At 45.7% G+C, this 21144-nt stretch overlaps 1 protein-coding gene across 8 annotated transcripts in view; it reads left to right on the plus strand.

The window, feature by feature from the left end:
• RASSF8 (ras association domain-containing protein 8) overlaps positions 1-21144 on the plus strand; it is an 89014-nt gene that overhangs the window by 31259 nt on the left and 36611 nt on the right. For all 8 annotated transcript variants that reach the window (XM_076172827.1, XM_076172832.1, XM_076172831.1 and 5 more), the window contains exon 2: positions 19097-19197. In XM_076172827.1, coding sequence (XP_076028942.1) covers positions 19126-19197 — 72 coding nt within the window. In that variant the 5' untranslated portion in view covers positions 19097-19125. The remainder of the gene's footprint in view (positions 1-19096; positions 19198-21144) is intronic.

Below are 21144 nucleotides of genomic sequence, written 5' to 3' on the forward strand. Positions count from 1 at the left end.
AAATTGAGGTAGTGGTGATAAAACTGAGGGAACGAGTTTAGAGAACCAACACAAGTGAACTCCAGTTCCCATGAGTATCCGGTTCCTGCCCACTAGATAGAAGAAATCGCTCGGCGACAGGCGGAATAAAAAGAAACGTACCTCTCGGTAGGGAAGGAAGGAAGGAAGGTGATTTTAGAGTCGTGTGTAGTCATGTACAAACCCAACAATAGAGAACCATAAACTCGTATGGTTAGAGGTAAACGTATACACAGGGCTTAGTCACTCTGCCCGGCGTACATAATTACGCTCACTGCCGCGGCGTAGTCCCGTAAGTATATATATATATAGTACGTACACGTCAGGAGAAGATTTGGCTCTCGGAGACGGGCTTTGAAGTCGACACCGTATGAGGTCATGTTACAACAAACTCCTGCAGAGAAATATACAGACAACCACCTGTCTGGGCCTTAGGAGCGTAAACGTGTATCGATAACGTAAAGAGTTTACCTTTACAGTCGATTGCGCATCCACACGCATGTCTGCTCGACGGTGCCTTGGTACCGCTCTCGACCGCAAATTCAGCGATCTGAGTGAGTCCCGCCTAAGATTGAACATTTCGCCGCAACTCCTGCTCTGGTGGGCAAAGAGTTATGTGTGTGTGTGTGTATGTGTAAGGTCACATCAACTCCTGCTCTGGTGGGCAAAGAGTTATGTGTGTGTATGTGTATGTGTAAGGTCACATCATTACCCATATATGAGCTCTGAGCTCTCATCCGGGAGGATAATAGCTGTTGATCACGAGTCCAACACGTGGTTCAAGACCATGGCTATGAACCACACACGTGCACACACACACGCACACATATACGAACACGCACACATATACGAACACGCACACACACACGTACACATATAGATTGGTCATACTTTACCCAAACGCACCACACCTTGCAGATTTGCCCACTCCTCGTAGATTTGCCCCCACTCATCAGCCACGCGTACCCATCACAAACGCCAGCCGAGAGGCATGCAACACGACCGCCCCGCGTTCCCGTTCCTCGGTAGCATGCACACGCTCCCCGCCTCCCCCCTCCCCCTGAGCCTGTGGGTTGTCGCGTGTCACGATGAACTCTTCCAATTTTATATGTTTGTGTGAGACACTCGTCGATGGGTTTACTATCTCCTTGTTAGTGTCACAACGTTCCTTTTACGGCTGGTTTAGCTTTTTCACCCAGCAGGGAGGTTCCACCAGCCGAATAGAACCACTTGACGACATTCAGAATAAAAGTAGCTACGTAAGGTGTAATGGTGGAACGCTTGCTTGTTACACCTTGACGTAGCACACAATGGTGTAATGGTTGAAGAGCCTCCCTCCGATACTCTTCGTAATGCCCAGGCAGTCGACACCTCGAAGCCACGCCCCCCTCTCATCCTGCCACACCCACATCTCGCGGCCTCATCCCATTACTTAAGCTGCCAGGTGCCTCTCGGGGCCTTTGACAACCTCACGCATGCGCAGAGAGGCCGGCAGAAAATTGCAGGGAGGGTGCAGACACCCGCCCCAGGGTCCAGGAACCTGTTGCCTTGCTGGAAAACAGGTGTCGGGTACGAGAGGCGAATCGACTTGCGTCCTCATAGACCAGCTGCAGGGGTCTGATCGCCGGGGTGACTAAATTAAATTCAGACCCCCTCGTCCAGCCTGGCCTTCTGTACCTCCAGTCTGTTGACATCTTAGTCTGTATTTTTTTTTTTTTTTTTGAGGGTGATGGAAGGACCAACGATAGGTTGCTGTGTATAATGTCCTTCGAAGTGGACTTCGGATTCGTCTTCCCGATACTCATCATCAGAATTAAAAAAAAGAAATAACGGAGTGCGTTGGCACTGTGGTTTCTGACAACCGGCGACTGCTCCCCACCGCCTCCAGTGACAGAGAAACATAGCCACACTAATACAACACAGACGTGTCTTCTTAGAGATGTCGGGTCTTCTAAGGACCGCTGTTCGCTGTTGTGGGACTGTGGGTCCCCGCGAAGATCAAACCAACAATCATCAGTACTATTATTGCTTTATTTACGTGTGCGTGTTTACCTAATTATAGTATACAGGAAAAGAGTAACGCTCAGGGTGTCCCGTCTCTTATTCTCCATTTATCATGCCTAGGTTCGAATGTGTGTGAGAGAGGGGAGGCAGATAGATCAATCAATCAGTCAGTCAATTAATCAATCAGCCATACTGAGTTCATTGCTGACCAAAGGCCTCTTTCATAGCATTCCATGATGCACACGACCGCGCCAACCTCTGCCACGTCACTTCTGCAAACTTCTCAATCTCGTCTCTCCACCTTCTGTCTGGTCTCCCTCATCCACGCTTCCCATCTCGCGGCGTCCACTCAGTAACACACTTGCTCCATCGCTCATCAGTCGTTCGCACCAACTTACCGGCCCAATTCCACTTCCTCACTTTTGCCGCCTCCACAATATATTTCACTCTAGTCTGCTCTCTCACCCAACTTGTTGTTATATGCGCGCATTCTCCTTTATGTGCGCCTACGTGCCTACCGCTCGGGCATTTTTGTATGAGAGATAGAGGGGGCGGGTGTGTGTGTGTGTGTTGGGAACCTGCATGCGAGGTTGTGTTTGCGCACGCACGCCCGGCTTGGGTGTTATCCAATCCCAAGTGGCCCCCACGAGTCGGCAGAGGTAAACATTTGCCGCGAGAATGAATGGGGGATTAGTACCGTCTCACGTTAGTTGGCGGAAGGAGTGTGTGGACAAAAATTATTATATTTTTTAGCCAACAACCAGCGCTTCTGTTCCGAGGAGGGTGATGGGGTCATAGAGGTAATAATGGGACTCTTCAGTAGAGTAAAAGAAAGTAAGGTGGAAGTAATAGGAGAACGAGGTGGTGGTGGTAGTGGAGAGGGTTGGTGGTGGTCAAAACCGAGATGGATGATCCAGGGAACGTTGGACGTTTGGAAAAAAAAATCTCGATTAACACTTTCTTTGCTGATTACTTTGGCCGTCTATTACCCATGCCTGCCGCCAGGCGATTTTATTCAGGTGAGAGGAACACCCCTTCAGCATTGAAAGTGTTAACACATTGCTCCTATGGTGATGTGCCTGGTGCAGCCAGGCGATTTTATTCAGGTGAGAGGAACACCCCTTCAGCATTGAAAGTGTTAACACATTGCTCCTATGGTGATGTGCCTGGTGCCGCCAGGCGATTTTATTCATGGGAGAGGAATCCCCTTTTCTCCCACCTCCAGAGTGGGAGGTTCACTTCGACCAGTACAGTATGCATTTGCTCGCTCGCTCGCTGCGCTTGACCTGCTGTCGTGCATATAGCGAGCAGGTCGGGGTCGTCTCGCCCAACCAAGTGACTTCCCAAGTCCGAGCAAGAACAGGTCGGTTCGTTTCCCCGTAGATTTGATCATAACCGTCGATTGAGACCGTCGGGTTGTGTCTTCTGTAGAAGTAACGCGGTTCGAGGAGGTGCGTCTCGGTCGCCACCGTCGCGTGACTTCGTATCGTTCATCTTCTTGATGAAGTGATCCGTCCTGTTCTTGTTTAGACCTTTGGCATACAACCCAATATAACGTTGTTTAGGAACAGTTTCGAAACGCTTCAGGACCGTCCCGAGACACTCCGGAAACGCGGTTGAGGTTCCGGAAACCATGTTTCAAAGACGCGAGGCCCCCTTCAGTGGAGGTGGGCGTGGCACGGGAGTCAATGAAATAGTTTAGCGACAGGTGGATTAAGGAAGAGGGTCCCGCCAACCACGGACGGGGCCGACCTCGGGTGATGTAAGGCGTCTTGTGCCTGGTCGCTCGGCCAGATGCCGGCTGCAGATAGCCCACACTGACTGCTCCGCTCGGTTCTGCCCAGACGCGCAGGTGCTGGCGCGTTTTGTTTAGACTGGGGGAGTACCCGGTTGACCAAAGACCCCTCCCCACCTTCCCTTCGGGATGATCCGGGGGGGGGGGTGAATGAGCAGGTTAAATGACGAGAGTGAGATTCATGGGAACAAGTATTAGTACCTCCGTTAGATTGTGCGCTGGTGGCGTCATCGGAACCGTAGTGGTCTGGCATTCGCTTAGTTGTGGGTTTGAGTCCCGCACTTTGTCCGATTCCCAGCAGTGACTGTTACCTGACCCCCCAACAGTCCAAAGTGCATAGGCGCCTCCAGCCGTAGGTTCCTCATCCTCACCATCCGTCAAATTAGTTTACTTGTTATGTATGCGCGTGCTCGCGATTTCGCACCAGGCGTCGTTATGAGCTGAAAAGTCTCCATTAGATTCGCAATTCATATATATATATATATATATATATATATATATATAATATATATATATATAAAGATACGACCCCGGGAGATTTAGCAAGACCCAGGGCACAGGCAACGGGGTTTCCGGGGTTGTTCCGCAGGAGTGCTGGGTTCCCGGACGAAGAAATCCGATGCGGGCGGTCATGTGAGGGCGGGTTTTGTACACTGGACCTCGTGTGCTCAGGCCCTCACTTGTTTGGAGGGCAGGGAAGTGGCAGCCGTTCCCGTGAAGAGTGCAGTTGTGGCGTTAATTTCTCTTCATTTAAGGTCCCCTTCCCCCCCCCCCTCTCTCTCTCTTCTTTCGTCTTGTTCCCGTGGTTCTTGGCGCCACGGTGGGTTTGCTGCGGAGGTACCCACGGGGTAGGGAGATGATGGAGATGCAGGGGTGAGTGACTTTGTTGTAGCTGTAGAGGCACGTTGGGGCTCGACGAATTGAGTGGTTTGTGAATGGACTAAACACTACAGTTCTGCTGCAATTCTTACTTCCTCTGAATTCGCAAGACCTGAATGGTGGGAGGCACGTTGCACGCCCCAGTGGGTAGGATGATAGCGAACATTATGATAATGATCAATTAGGATAACAATAGTAACGATAAGTTATAATGATAATAGTAATGCTTAATTAGAATAGTAATAGAAACGATCAATCATAATGATAAAAGTAATGCTCAATTAGAATAATAGTAATGGTGAATTATAATGGTAATAGTAAAGCTCAATATGAATAACAATAGTAACGATAAATTATAATGATAATAGTAATAATGATTATAACAAATCTACTCTCAGTCCACGGAACGTTCGACTAAAGTCCAGAAGCTTAAGCCATGAAGGCGACTTAGGACTCATTGGTATGGGCTGACCATTTGCTCTGTAATACTTTCACCTGTTGTAAAGATTTTATTCTTGCCTGACTCGGGTAATTATTACGTCTTGAAGGTAATCTCGAGGTAGTTGGGGGTGTGGAGGGTTGTTCTCAATCGGCCGAGCCTCCCCTCCCTCCCTTCGCCATCCTCCCGTCTCCGCCACTTAGTTTATCCTTGAATTTGTTATGAACCAGACAGTGCCACGTTTCTGGGTTGCCACATTATATAAATAGGATATATGAGACCCAATTAACTGCCGGGCATTAAATCACCTTGTCATGATCCTCACGTTATGTAATATGACAACAATGGAAACATGTACATTTAGATATTAGAAAATATGTTTCTAATCACGACAGTGGGAGGACCCACAGAGGTGAGTTTCAAAAGTGTGTTGGAACACCAATGAATGCTTCAGGTAAATAAAATAGTCTCCCCCCCCCCCGGGGGTTCCGCCCAGAGGCGTGATATAGCGTCACAGGTGTGACGTGGGGGGAGGGGGGGAAGGTGGTGTCTGGGGAGGGGGGTGGGGGTGAGTGACGTACCGTAATATATGGCGGGGCGAGGGCTGTTATGGCCTTCGCGTCTACGCACGTATATTTAGACCGAGGAGGGAGAGGAGGAAGAGGAAGAGATGGTGGTGGAAGAGGAGGGAATGGAAGACGCGTGAGGTTTTAGTCCCGTAACTCGTTCGTTATAGAAGGCGAATTTTGATATTTGAATCTGTCAGCTGAGAGAAGGTATTCCCAGATAAAGTGTTGAACATCTGTGAATTAACTCGCATAACCTATCGCATCCTCTGGGCCATTCCGTCCGCTGCCAGTTGATTTAATGGAGTGATAGTCACGGGTTTGAAAAGTAGTTGATCTTTTGTTTCTAATCCAGTGCTTTGTTTCGTACCAGGCGATTCTCTTCAGTCGAGATGAAACCCCAATAAATAAAGAGTTAAATCGATAAGGAAGAATATGTGTGTGTGTGCGTGTGTGTGTGTAAGACCCTTCATGACGGTGGGATTTGGGGAGGTTTTTGACTTGGTTTTGAACTCTCCCCCCCCACCACCACCACCACCACCACCATCTCGTGAAGAAAATTGCTCGCCGGTACCGAGGTGGACTGTTTACGTTTAGTTGTGGCGGGCTGCAACCCTTGTTTTCACTGTGTAAACACACCACGTTTGGTCTCTGGCCAAGACAGCCTTGATCGATCCAGACCCTATTTAAACCTCGCCAAATGAGATCGTTTGGCGTTCGCCCCTAACAGCCAGGACCGTGCGCCATCATCATCATCGTCTATGACAGTGTTTCCTAACCTTTTCGAAATGATTACCCCAAAATTCAATTTCGCAGTTATCAATTACCCCATTGAACATATACTCGGTAATATCGGATTTTTTTTCCACTGTCACCTGATGAACTCCAACACAAATGCAAGTGTAGAGTGTAGTGATATATATGTAATTGGAGACAGTTAAACTGATTGACTTGGTCAGGCTACCTCTTCTCACACAGAACATCCATTACCCCAAAAGTATGGGTCTATTACCCCACTGGGGTAATTTACCCCGGGGTTGGGAAACACTGGTCTATGAGCCCCTGAGTGTGGAATAGGACGTTGGCACACTGGCGCTACCCTGAGGTTCCTCCGAACAAGCCTCTATGCCGTCCACTTTACCTCTCTAAGCAGCTTACAGCAGGGTCCGTCTACTTGCTCCAGCTAGGAGATCTGTCGGCGCCCCCCCCCCCCCACTTCGTCTCTCTTCACTGAAATTTGTCTCTTGTGAAGACGATCCTGTGAACGGGATCAACAACAAGGAAGCGTGTCACGTGTCTGTATAACCAAGTTTAACGTTCACGAATTTTACTTGTAACTGGCCTAGATTGGGTCTCGCATACGAGCAGAACCCCATGATTGTCTGAATGCACCATGTACAAAATATATCAAAACGTCTCTGAAAGGAATGATTCATTGTCCGTGCCTCACAACCCCCCCCCCAAAAAAAATAGATAATAAAAAGGGGGCGAATGTAAATTTGTTTAACTCATTTGACGTCACTGTGAGTTAAGCTAAACGTTTAACCTTCGGCAGGCGCGTTTCAAAGATGAACAAAATTCCAATCGTTAAGTGTGTCGGGAGTCGCGGCCAAGTGTCGGACAGCTGCTGTTAGTCGCATGGTACGGTCACCAACTGTCCGCCACGTGACCACCAGCTGTGCCACGTGACCACCAGCTGTGTCACGTGATCACCATATATGTCACGTGGTCACCAGCTGTTTTAAGTCATCAGGTCACCAGCTGTGGATCACGTGAGCGCTTGACCACCAGCTGCCGACAGTCCCTTTGCCACAGAAGACCCATCTTGTTGCCCCTTGCCCCCACTGAGCATGTGGTTGGTGGTTGATTGGCCTTTCACTGCCCATCACCCCTAATCTTATCGCCTCCGCCCCCCCACTCATCCCCCTCGGCTGAATAAAATCACCCGGCGGCAAGTAGAGCAAATGCAAAGACGGTAGTAATGACGAAGGCTGATTGCTTCATGTCCATGCTTCCTCTTCCTCGCAAGTTGAAATGGTGCCTCGGTGGGATCCCCTTCTACCTTCCCTCCCTCCCCCCCGTCCCTGTTCCCGCTCTTCCCATTTCCCTCCTTTCTCCCCCTTCCTATACCCTCCCTTTCCCCTCCCCTATACCTTTCCTCCTATTCCCCCTCCCTCTCCTTTCCATATCTTCCCATTCCCCCTTCCCCTCTCTTCCCCATTCCCTTGCCATGTAGATACGCATCAACAACTTAACAGAGTTTAACAATTTGGGATAGAGGTGTTTGGCGGTGGAGGGGGGCGGGGAGGAGTGAATGTGCCATACACCCCTCCTCCTCCCTCCCCCCTCCCTCCGTCGTCGTCGTCGTAGAGGTATATCAAGGCGCGTTCGTGGGGATTGGCCGAGGGCGAGACTCCCCCGTCTCCTTCGACTCGCCCGCCCTTGAAAGGCGCGCGCGCGTCCCGACCCCCAAGGACAGGTGCCGGCGGCGGCAAGAGACGTTTCGGCTCCCGCTGGCATGGCGGCCAGGTCGTGAAACTGAAGAGATTCACAAAGGGCACGCGCGCGCGCGCACACACACACACACACACACACACACACACACACACACACACACACACACACACACACACACACACGCTGGCCGACCGAAGGGATCACATGAACCTGAATGAAATCGCTCGGCGGTGGCTTGAGTAAAAGAGCTAAATTATTTGCTGTTGAATAAGGTATTTATTGACTGATAGATTGATTTGGTAATTGCCCAGTTAGTGACAGATATAGGGGATCACTCTGTCGAGACGGTCTTTGATCCTTAATCTTTGAGACAAGCTGTTTGAGACCAGCTGTTTCTCCACCACCGCCTTTCAGACTCTATATATTAAACGTCAAGGTTTCCTTCATAATGAAATTGCCTGACGGTAATAAAAAGCTCATAAAAACGATTGCCACTGTCTTGAGTTCCTGGTTTCTTAAGACTAACGTAATCGATGAGCCCCAACTCTTCAGGGCCGGAGGGGGTGGGGGGTCCTGCAGCCAAACCAAATGGCCCGGCGAGACACAATAGTATATGAGAACGTCCAGTGTTGCCTGCCGGTTTACAAATTACCCTAAAGCCGGATTCGCCACGCGGAGTTTCACTTGGACAGTCTGGCTTTATTATGTTTGGCCAAGTTCGATATGGATTTGTATACGTACGGCTTTGTTGTACGTGCATGAACCGGGCTTTGTTGTGTATGATTACATCTGGATGTATCTGGCTTTATTGTGCATTGGTATGTCCGGCTTTGTTGTATCCAGGGCACGTCTGGCTGTGCTTGCGAGTCGTCCCTTCCTGGGTCCATTTGGACACGTGACAGGAGGACTTGTCCGGGAGTTGGCGGGCAAGGAGGAGCTGGTCTCTCTCAGCTCATTTAAATTGTTTGGCGATCAATAGGATCCTCGAAACCCATCGCTGCTTCGTATTGCCTTAGGAGGAGAGGAAAGCCCTGTGTGGGGGACGGTTTAATCATTATTCTGTGGCCTTTCCCGATTAAGATAGACTGGAGGGACGATAAGTAGGGAGAAGTGATATGGGGTTGGGAGGGTGACGTCTGTGTATTTTTTTTTTTTTTTTTTTTTTTTTAGGGGGGAGGGGAAGAAGGGAAAGGTGTTTTGGGCAGGGAGCTCCTGAGGGATGCTTGGCGGGCGAAGTATGGAGAGAAAGAAAGGGGAAACTGGAGGGTGGGTGAGATCGTTACTGGGAGAAGTTTTTGCTATGGAGTTTTACTTTGACCTCCATTGGTGTTTGTTTTTGACTGTTACGGAGATGGTGTGGTAAACCTGAACACAAGGCTCGTCCTCGTGGGGGGTGGATGTGTGTGTGTGTGTGTGTGTGTGTGTGTGTGAAGCTCGGGCCATGTGCCAGAAGCCAAACTACCCAAGCTTCATCCTCTTTGTCACGGTGGTCGACTTTAAAGACTTTGTTCTGGCGAAGGACAGACGATTGGGTGCACCCGAGTGAGCCCTCGATCTGCCGAGAGTCTGTCGAGGTGTCTCTGCCACAGCAGCATCAAAACAACGGCTTGACCTGAACCGGGACATACATACATACATACATATATACAGTCCTGGAAGTAGGTCACCGTACGCAAACGCATGTAAACGGGATCAGTTTTAAGACTCGAAGAACCCTTTACAGTCGCTGTCAGATTTTTCATTAATTAAATTGTACAGTCGTTCAGTGATGAAAATGCTTGATTGCATGTCGGCTGCGCCCTGCAATTATGAACGGGGGCGACGCTGGGTGTCGTTGTCACGTGACCATTTCACTTGGTGACGCATTTGATTCAAGCTCTTGGACTGTAACGTCGAGTCATCTAATTTCGCCCACGAGGATCCATGGAAAGGGAGGGGCAGAGTTTGTGCTGGAAGAGGCAAGAGGTGACTTTGTTTTCTTGGACGTTGCTAAGCTGTTGGTGATAATATTTATTCATTTGTTTATGTAACTAATTATCAATTTATTTATTCTAACCATAGAGGGAGTTGTGGTGTAGTAGCTAGCGTACTCGATTGCCCTCGAGGAGGAGTTCGTGGGTTCGATTTCTTTCGGAGGGATAATCGATGATATCGCTTTGTCCTTGGGTATGTAACCCCACAGAGGCCTTCCCCGTGTGTTCCGCAAAGGCGCCGAACTAGAGGGAGCTGGCTGGCTGGCTGCCTGCAGCCGTGGGTGGAAATGTTTAGTCCCGTGCCTCCGCGTTTTCTAGCATTTGATCTGCGGCCCCCGTGAAAGCCGGCAACGGCCACCGGTTGAGTCCGTAGTTGCCGGTGGAAGTACTACGTTGACGTGTTAATGTTTATTCTGGCTGTCGTGACAGGATTTTATTCAGTTGGTCTACGGAGCCAATGGGAAAAGCTGGGCCAAGTCACTTACCAGTGACAAGATATTGGGTAACGGTACCTTTCTAAAAAAAAAAAAATAATAATTTGTTTAAAGATAAAACAAAAATGCAATAATCATAGGATCTTTTTCTTTCGAATTACAAGAAGCAGAAGAAAGAATAGGAAATGTAGAAAAACTGCAATTCGTTGAAATCCCTTAATTACCAACGAACTATTCACTAACAATCATTCGCCGTGGTAAAGCAGAACGGTATGTTCTGTGCGTAGTCGCCACCCACGCCACGACCCTCCCAGCCCAGCTCGGCATTTTTGCAAAGGCCCCACCCACCCATCCATCCATCCACCCACCCTCCCACCCTTCCGCGGGCAGCGATTGATGCGAAACGTACTGTGACATCCACATACTTCCCCATCCCACCCTTCACCTTCACCCCTGTATTGACTGCATAACTTGTGCAGTTTATATTTTAGAGACTTTAAGTGGCGTGCATGCCTCAGACCAAAGTCACGCATTGTTCCTTTATGATCGGAGACTAGCCTTCAATAAGAAAATAATAGAAAATAAGGCTAGTTACTTTGACTAGACCCCCCCCCCGGTTCTCCCGCCTCCCTTAAACCTTAAACTGGACCACCTCAATGATTTCAACTCCTCAGTGTTATTTGGTCCCCGTGCGTAGAAGCGCTAGTTATCTCTCCTGAAATATTCCCACCTCATCTTTACCTTTTTCATCTCCATCTCATCCTCATTCTCCACACCCTCTTCATCCTCATCCTCTTTATCCTCATCTTCTTCTGCCTCCTTTTTTCTTTCCCTTTCTTCCCATCCTTCCGTCTTCTCTGTTTTTTTTTTCTTCGCATCGCCCATCTTCACCCCGTCACCACGGCGTAGCCACTCCCTCTCCCAAGCCTCGCCCAGCTCTCTCCTTTCCCTTTCGCCCTGTTGAACTTGCACCTCATCTTGCCTGCCTTTGTGAGTCTTCACCCCACCCAAAAAAAAAAAAAAAAAAATATATATATATATATATATATATATATATATATATATATATCTTGCCCCCCCCACCCACCCCTTCCCGCTCCGCCCCACCGCCCCCCTTTGCACAGCCCTTCTTTCCCCCTTTGTGTCCTTTCGCCTCCTTTCCGGCGATCCCCCTTTTTCTCCCCTCTATCTTTCCACTACCCCTCTCCTTTTCATCTCCATTCCCTCCTCTCTTCCCGTCACCCCCTTCATACCCTTACCTCTCCTCCCCACACTTCACTCCATCCGCTCCTTCTCCTCTTTCCCTCTCCTTCGCTCACTCGTACTAGTCCTTTTCTGCCCATAATTCCCCACACTTTCATCCTTCCCCCAAAGTCTTTCTTTTCACTTCCCTGTAACCATTTTTGTCCTGTTTTCACACATTTCCCCCCCCCCATTCTCTCCCTAAATACCTTCTTTCCATCTTCCCCCTCTTTCCCTTCCCCCCACTCACCCTTTCTTCCTCGATCACCTTCGTCCCTCTCCCTCCTTTCCTTCACCTCCCACCTACCCCCCCCCCCCCGAGTTTCTGCTTTCCCTCTGCAGCCAGCCGCTCTGCGCAGCACATCCCAAGTGGTGGTGGTGGTCGTGGAGTGCCCGACTCCACCAAGGGTACCTTCCTCCTCCTCTTCCTCCTTCTCCTCCTCTTCCCCCCCCCCTATAAATAGCTCACGCGAGTCACCTTATCAGCACTTTTTGTGTTCCTGACCATCACTTCGGCATCATTAGTCCGTACCATCTGGACACCCACACCACCTTAGATCATTGGCACCACCTGGCCACAAAGACCCCTGACGCGTCATCCTCAGTCGCGTCCACGTGACCTTTCGACTGCGAAGGGGTCACGTGCAAGTGAATCAAATAGTCTGGTCACTGGTGCTCTCTCTGTAGCCTTCGTTGCAGACGCCAGCCGCTTTGTTTGTGACCCTGGCGTGGGACGGGTCGGGGTCGATCCCGACTCTCCTCAGGCAGGTCCAGGTGTAGAATTCTGGACTGTAATTTTTTTTTTTTTTTTTTTTTCATATTTACTTGGTAAAATAATTATTTATTTAAAAGATAATAAAAATAAAATAATGAGAATAATAATAATAGTGCTCAGCAAAATGTTGACGGAGGTAAATAAGAATAAAGTTATTTAATTATTTAAATCATTTAATTTAGTCCGTTCCGTGTGCACCGATGTGTTGCCTCCGCCCGCCCTCCCGCTATCCCTTACCGAGATGGAGGGAGAAGAAGAGCGAGAGGACGTGTAGGGTCTGGCTGAAGCACTATTATTGCTGCTACTGACTCGTTACCTATTGGAGGTAAAAAGAGGATAAGAACACTCCAAATGCTCTGTTTTTTTTTCCTTGCTGTTATTTAAAAAAAAATACAAAATGTCAATATATAGGTGAGGTGACTCAGGTGAACATAATTTCGGAGCCACGCTAAGTAATACATATATTTGTCAAAGAAAACGGGGGTGACAATTGGCTACAGAGTTCGATGAACGTTCTTCAAGGCATATCCTAGGTTAGGTTAGATAAGGTATGGTAGATCATTTTCGTAAACCCAGAAAAGGGCGAAAAAACAAATGGAGCGCCTGCTTAGGCCGAATAGGTTTCATTTCAAAATAAAATCAGGACACACACATACACACACACATACTGTACATACATACATATATATATATATATATATATATATATATATATATATATATATATATATATATATATATATATATATCAAAGGGCCCTTTCTTCCTTACAAGAGGGATGGCCAGTTCAAAGCATTTGCTCGTCCTTCACATATCCAGTCCCCATGAGTTGCCCCTTCTGTCTTAGCTCCTTGTAGATGAAGGGTCCCCCGTCCCCCCACTACTCGGGTCAGAAGCAATGCAGGAAGATACAGTTCCTCCACAGTAGTGCAGAACAACCGAAAGCTGGTTTACCTTCACTTCGTTACTTGGCGATCCTCGCGGCCCCCTCGTCCACTCGATATATATATATATATATATATATATATATATATATATATATATATATATATATATATATATATATATATTTTTTTTTTTTTTTTTTTTTTTTTTTTTTTTTTTTTCCAGAGCAAACGAAATCTCCCTGGGGCCGCGTTAATTTCTCATCTATTCACAAGCACTATTCACGTTTAGGGTCATTTGAAGAATTGTCACCCCAGAACGTCCACATGAGATCCCATCTGAAGAATTGTCACCCAGTACGCCGAATATCAACAGTGGAATAAAGATTAGGTTAGGTTGAATGAGGGTTATGGTTATCAACTTGTACAACCGAAGAATTGTAAACCCAGGATGGCCCATATGAAGAATTGTCACCCTAGGATAGCCCACATGAAGAATTGTCACCCTAGGATAGCCCACATGAAGAATTGTCACCCTAGGATAACCCACATGGAGAATTGTCACCCTGTCGAAGTCTGGGGTGACGATTCTTCATGTGATCCCGCGTTTATATCTTGCCCTCTCCCTTTCCTGCTCGACAGACTCCTCATGTACACAATGCGCTTTTCACCCTGTCCATTCACCTCATTCTCGCTCATCCCGTCAACTTACTCCATCCACGTTTGCCTTCCACACTTTCTCTCTCTCTCTCTCACACACACACACACTTATTATTATTATCATTATTATTATTATTATTACTTCTCCCATTTTTCTGCCAGCTGTCTTCCCATCCTCGCTCTCCTCTCCTCTTCATTTCTCACTTTTTCCATCTTCATAACCGTCATCATATTTCTTAATCATCCCATCTCAAACATGATTCGATTGTTTCTTTATTCTTTTTTTTTTTTAACTTCAAGCCTCATACAGTTTCGTGGGCACAACCTATTGTCTTGTCAAATAATTCCGACTGTCGTCCCCGGATTCGAACCTGGTCTCGTGAATTCTCACTGCCGTCGCCCTCCCGACTGAGCTACTGACCCTATGAAATTCACTAACCTGGAAGTTAATCTACTTCCCGAGGAACTAAGTCGACTGCTAACTGCCGTCCGTACTTATTATTTTACAGTGAACCAGGGCTCTTAGCTAGTGGTTAAGACTGGTACGTTTCCTCGATGGATTTATCGCCGTTGTCATGCCTGAATAGAATCACCAGTGATTCTATTCAGCTATTGCCTTGTCTTTATGTTCGTTCCCAGATACCTGCCATCATTTATCGCGATACTTTTCATTTCACACCTGAAGCTTCCCCCCCCCCAGTTTGTTCCTTCATTACCTCATTGTAGAGATCGAGAAACCTACTTCGTGTACTCATACGTGGCAGACAGCAGTATTACAGTGGCAGAAGTATATTCAACACATCATTGAAGTCAAATATTTAAAATATAAGATTAAGTATTACTTTTGCCCAGTATTCTGGTAAAAAAAAATAAAGCGAGAACATGTACTTCAATTTATATTCAAAATAATCATATTCGTGCTACGTAGTACATCTCTTTAAAAGTATCATCTATATTTACAAAATTGAGGTTAGTCCCCCTAAGCGTCATCTTCATTTACAAATTTCAGTTTAATCAACAACCCCCCCCAAAAAAAATCCTGGATTCGCCTTTGATTCACTTGCTTCCTCTATTTCCTGCTAAATATTAAGGTTTCCTCTTCCTCCATCCTGTCAGTAACTCATGCACATCTCATTACCCTTATTTTTGCCGCATTTACATTGAATAACACAGATATTTGCTTCCGACGATTTGCCATTGAAAGTAATTTCCTTGTGAGAAATAAATATAGGATCATATAGAGAAATAGGGAGTAATTACATCCCAGTTGCACAATAAAATCGGCGGCCTTAGCGTTAACCAGATTGAAATTGATCAAATTTGTCTAATTAGTACCCATTCGATATTCGTGTACCCCGAATTTAGGATAAATTTTGTTGTAATTTTCCCCCCCGTGGGACGAGGGTGGGGTCGGCTAGACAGACGGAAAGCGAGAGGGAGTGGGGGGGAGGAAGAGGTGGAAAAGGAGAGCGGGAGTGTGGAAGGATTGGGTAGTGGGAAGGTGAAGCATCGAGTAACGTATACCAGGCAAGACTCTTACGAGGCCGTGTGCCTTAAATACGGTGACGCCGTTTGGCCCTATAGTATGGTCAATGCTGAACGATTTTATTTAGCAGAGTGGAATTCCTAAAACTGTACACTATCACATCCCTGTTCGTTTAGTTGAATGAAATTTCTTAGTATTAGCCAAATTCAAATTCTGTATATGCGTCATCGTAGCGACCACGCTGCAGCTGAACTCCCCTCCCCCTTTTTTCAATGCGGTGACGTGCTGATTTGTTGCTTACAGAGGACAGGCTCTTTGATTCGGCTAAAGGGACGGAGTTCGTCTCTCTCTCTCTCTCTCTCTCTCTCTCTCTCTCTCTCTCTCTCTCTCTCTCTCTCTCTCTCTCTCTCTCTCTCTCTCTCTCTCTCTCTCTCTCTCTCTCTCTCTCTCTCTCTCTCTCTCTCTTTCCCCCCCCCCCAAGGCTTTCCGCCGCATAAAGCCGCTTGTCCTCTGTTGGAAGATGATGCATATAGCACATTACTGTGTTGAAGGGGAGTTAAGTGGGGTGTGTAGAGCGAGAGGGGGCGAAGGGAAGTGGAGTGAAGGTGGAAGGGAGTGCAAGTTGGTGCTCGAGAGGAGTGAAGGAATGGGTAAGGAGTCTTTGAGCCTTTGCTACACAAAGGGTGTCTTGGCTGAATAAAATCTCCAGGTGGCAGTCAGAACAATATACAAATAATGTTAGTGAAAGGTTTGAAATTAACTTATTGCTGTTAAGGGGTCCCCCCCCCCTTGGCTGAATGAGATTGCCTGGCAGCAGCCAGAATATAAATACTGTACAAGTGAATAACAGTGAAATAGTAAAAATTGGAGAAGATACAGAATGGGAGAGGCTTGAGAGGGGAGGTGGAGTAGAGGAGTGTGGAGAAAGGAGAGGGGGCAGCATAAGTACTTTACCCCTTTCACTGTTGATGTACTAACAGGTTTTAGTCTGAATTATTCTTGATGACTTAAGCACGTAGGCATCTTAGCTGAAAAATTGCTAGGTGGCTGCCAGAATAAACATGAATATAGATGCAAAAGACTTTATATTCAGAATCAGTTTCACCCCATGACATCTACTGTGCAAGGGTTTCTTTCAGCTAAATAAGTTCTGGCTGCACCAAAAATAAACGTGTGCCAAGTATAGATACCGAAGGGTTGAAATTGGTCAAGAGGTTGGTTTGGAGCAAAACAGTCCAGACTACATTTGGTCTTGCATCAACAAGACAAAATTGTTGGGCAGAAGCAATGACAAGTGCCTATGAAGTATATCACTGGATCAAAAGGTTCAAAGAGGTGAATATTTAAGCAGTAGGGAACTGTGCTTGTTTGGTGAAAGGAAAGTACAGAATAGGAATTACTGGTGGGTCATGATAGTTTGTGACAGTCGTTTAATGTGAACGAGGAAAAGAAGAGCAAATGTATTTGGGGTGTGTATGATTTGCTGTTTGTGTGTGTATGTGTGTTCACTTCAGTGTGTGTGATTCACCATGATCTTAGATTATGTGTTGGACATGTGATCAGTAGATATTACCCTCTCAGATGAAAGTACAGAACTCATATATGGCCTGATCTATGGGTAATGCTGTGACCTTACACACAGCATAATACCATCCCATACCATATACCAAGGCTTTTTCCCCCTTCCAAGGGAGGTAGCCAAAAAGGGAAAGGCACAAAAACACTCCCACCCATTACATCCCCAAATACACTCCACACCCCTCCCACCCTTCCTCTCATCTGAGCACCTCCTGGATGACGGAGCATAATGGAGTAAAAAAAAAAAAAAAAAAAAAAAAAAAGTGAAAAAAGAATATCAGGACAATATACAATTTGAACAAAGGAAGTGAAGAAAGTGGGATCTGAAAAAAACCTGGGAGTAATTATGTAAAATGAATTGTCCCCTGATAAACAAATAAACAAAATTGTCGGAGAATCATACAACTTGCTAGGATCAATAAAAGTGGCTTTTACCTATTTAGATGAAGAAATGATTAAAAATATATTAGTCACACTAATAAGGTGTATGGAGTATGCTGCGACACTGTGGTCACCCAGTACCAAAAAGAATATAAAGAAAATTGAAAGAATCCAGAGAGCAACCACGAAAATGGCCCCAACACTTTCAAACCTGTCATATGAGGAGAGACTGGCTAAGTTGAAATTACCAACTTTGGAACAAAGAAGAGCAAGAGGCGACCAACTGACCACCTACAGAATCATGAAAGGCATAGAAGTCCTTGATGGAGAGGACTTACTAAATTGGGACAAGAGAAACACAAGAGGACATAAAAAATCAAAAAGAATACTTATAGAAGAGACCTGGAAAAAAAAAAGTTTTCCACACAGAGTGGTAGACATCAGGAACAAACTGGACAAAACAAAAGTGTGTGCAAAAAACGAATTTAAGAGCAAACTAGACACTGCGAGATAAAAAGACAGGACGCCACAAGCATAGATCCCCTTCCCTTAAGATACAACTAGGTAAATACACAACTAGGCAACAGTGTGTGCAAAAACCATACAAGAATTTAAGAACAAACTAGATGCTGAAAGATACAAAGACGGGTCACTGTGAGCATAGTTCCCTTCCCGTATAATACAACTAGGTAAATACACACACACACACACATGTAGATTTGTAGTCAGGATCTACATTGGATGTTTGGTGAGGCAAATGAGGTGAAAGTCTGTTCATTGTAATGTATCAGTCTTCTTTCCTTTACAAAAATGGAGCAACCTCCAAATAAAACTCGGAGGGTAGGTTGCCAAATTTTATTTAGAAGTGTTGACATATTCTGATTGGGAAAGGTTGGTGGAGTTGGACGGAGATGTCTATTGTTTTGCCAGGTGTTTGGTCATAGTCCGAAATGCCTGGCTTCCCTGGTCACAGTCAGGTCCAGTGACAATGGAGCATCCCATGTGAGACAGATCCAAACACAATGGAGGGTCCCTTTTAAGTTGTCTGAAGGTGTTGAGTTCTCTGTTGTTTGATGTGTGTGCGTGCACGCATGTGCACACTAGACATCTAAAGGATTGGCTTTCTTTCAATCATCTTGCAACACACACCTCTTTGCCCAACAGAGCTGTGGTGCCAGCATACATGTATGTGATCTTTGTCAGACCTGGTTGGGGTCTAAACTCAAATTGCTGAATTAGTGGGTAAGTGCAGTACTACTACATCAGAAAACTGTGTGTGTTTATGCTCACACATACACACATTTGCTATTGAAGGAAATCAAAGTTGGTTCCATCACTGAACATGTGCTGTAAAGTAGAGAACTCCCTTTTATTTTAATTTCTTTTAAGTTCTGGACTATAGTCACTTGATGTTATTTTGTTACAAAAAAATCTTGTAATAGTGACTTTTCAATGGCTAATCCAGCTTGTAATTTTGGGGGGTCAGAGTTACATAGTAGCCTACATGTTCGGTTGTTTTTTTCAGGTGATAATGGCTGAGAGAGGTTGAAGGCGATGGAGCTAAAAGTGTGGGTTGAAGGCATCCAACGTATTGTGTGTGGCGTCACAGACAAAACTACCTGTCAGGTAAGATATTGTAGGGTAGATGTAATGAGGTGATTAATTGGAATTAGTATTATGAATTGAAAAAAATAACATTTTTCAGTAATTGTTATTGGAATCTGGAGAAAATTAGTATGATTCATCAAAATGGTTCTTTGATATTCACTGATTTTAGTTTGAGATGATAATTGAAAATGTCTAATATATGATCATTGATAATAGAGTAGTATCATACTCAAGAGTTCAATTTCTATGGTAAAAATAAAGAATAGCTATTTTTTAATGACAGTTGAAATATTACATTAGTGTGTTTTATTTAAAATCATGTTCTTTGTGGTATTTAATAGTGCTAAACTGTAATAAGAAATAAGAGTAACAGACTAATAAGTAACCACTATTGCAATCCTTGGAGGATTTTTTTGTGTGTTGAAGAAATGTAAAGCTAAACCCTATTTGGCATAAAATGTATTCAGTTAATGAATTGTCAACATTAATAATGATTAGACTACAGTCACACTCAAACTGCTGACATAGTTGTACTAATTGAACTGCTTTAACTATGCTTAGCATATTTGGTCTCCATGTATAGTTTTATGTTGCAGCTACTGTACATAAAATCTTGATCTTTTGGTTAATTACACCAAACAAGGAATTTATGAATAATTACTGATAAGTTTTAGATCACAAAAGGTTTTTTTTTTTTTTTTTTTTTTCTCTCCAATAAATCTCCAATATACTTTTAAGTGTCATTGATTCCTAAAGTAAGAATATGACTTGTACCATTTCCTAAAATGATCCAATTAAAAAAATAACAGCAAATTATATATTAGGTTTTTGAGTGTACTTATCTATACCAAAGGCTTTTTCCCTCGTACAAGAGAGGTAGACAAAAAACAAAGGCATAAAATCTACTCCCACCCACTCCACCCCCACATACTCCACTCCTATTCACCCCCCTCCCACCCTCTTATCTTGGATCATTCTGGATGATGGGTCATCCCTGCATCTCACCCACTGCCCTGGATCAGAAGCAGTGTTGCAAGACACAGCACATCCACAGCAAGGCCACTTCATTTAATTGAGGGCCCCCCTTTCTCTTTCCCCTCATACAGAAAAAGAGAAGACGGGGAGAAATCCCTTTTGAGATGCATCAAATTATTTTTCACACATACTCCCTCACCCTCCCATCCCCACCCACTCCCTCCCATATATCTTAGTATCATCCATACACAACCATTCTCCATTCACCCCTATCTTCTGTCTTTTCCCTTCCTTCCTCAACAGACATTCCCCTCCCTCCCAATGCCCCTTTTATCCCATCCATCCAACCCATCCTCATGTTCACTCCTTTCACCTTTGCCTTCCACACTTCTTTCACTAATCCCTCCTCACACACTTTCCATGCATCCAAACCACCTCGTCAGCCTCACCTCCCAACTCCCCCTCCACCCCAGTTCTCCTCCTCACCTCCTCATTTCTCATTCTATCCAGCCTAGTAACCCCCATCATACTAATCATACTTCTCAGGCATCTCATCTCAAACACATTCAAACTACTCCTCTCTTCGTCTCTTATGTTCCACCCATACAGTGATGTAGGCACAATCACTCCTTCATTCAATCTATCTTAGCATCCACTCCCAAATGTCTATTTCTCATCACACTTTTTAATTCCCCAAGGCATTCACCTGCTTCTCTCAATCTACATTCCACCTCCACTCCTCCCCAAGTATCTAAATCTATCCACTTCCTCCATTCTCTCACCCTTAATACTCATTTCCAGTCTGCTGGCACTCTCTCCCCTTGTACATCTCATTGCCTTACTTTTACCCACATCTTCAATTTTGTTCTTTCACACACTTTCCCAAACTCTGTCACCAACTTCCTCAATCCCTCCTCTGATCCTGCCACAAGTGCAGTGTTGTCAGCAAATAACAACTGGCTTTTCTCCCACCTCCCTTCACCCTCCTCA

The sequence above is a fragment of the Oratosquilla oratoria genome, chromosome 33, assembly GCF_046742065.1.
Source record: "Oratosquilla oratoria isolate Oo_2021 chromosome 33, ASM4674206v1, whole genome shotgun sequence".
Classification (NCBI taxonomy): Eukaryota; Metazoa; Arthropoda; class Malacostraca; order Stomatopoda; family Squillidae; genus Oratosquilla; species Oratosquilla oratoria.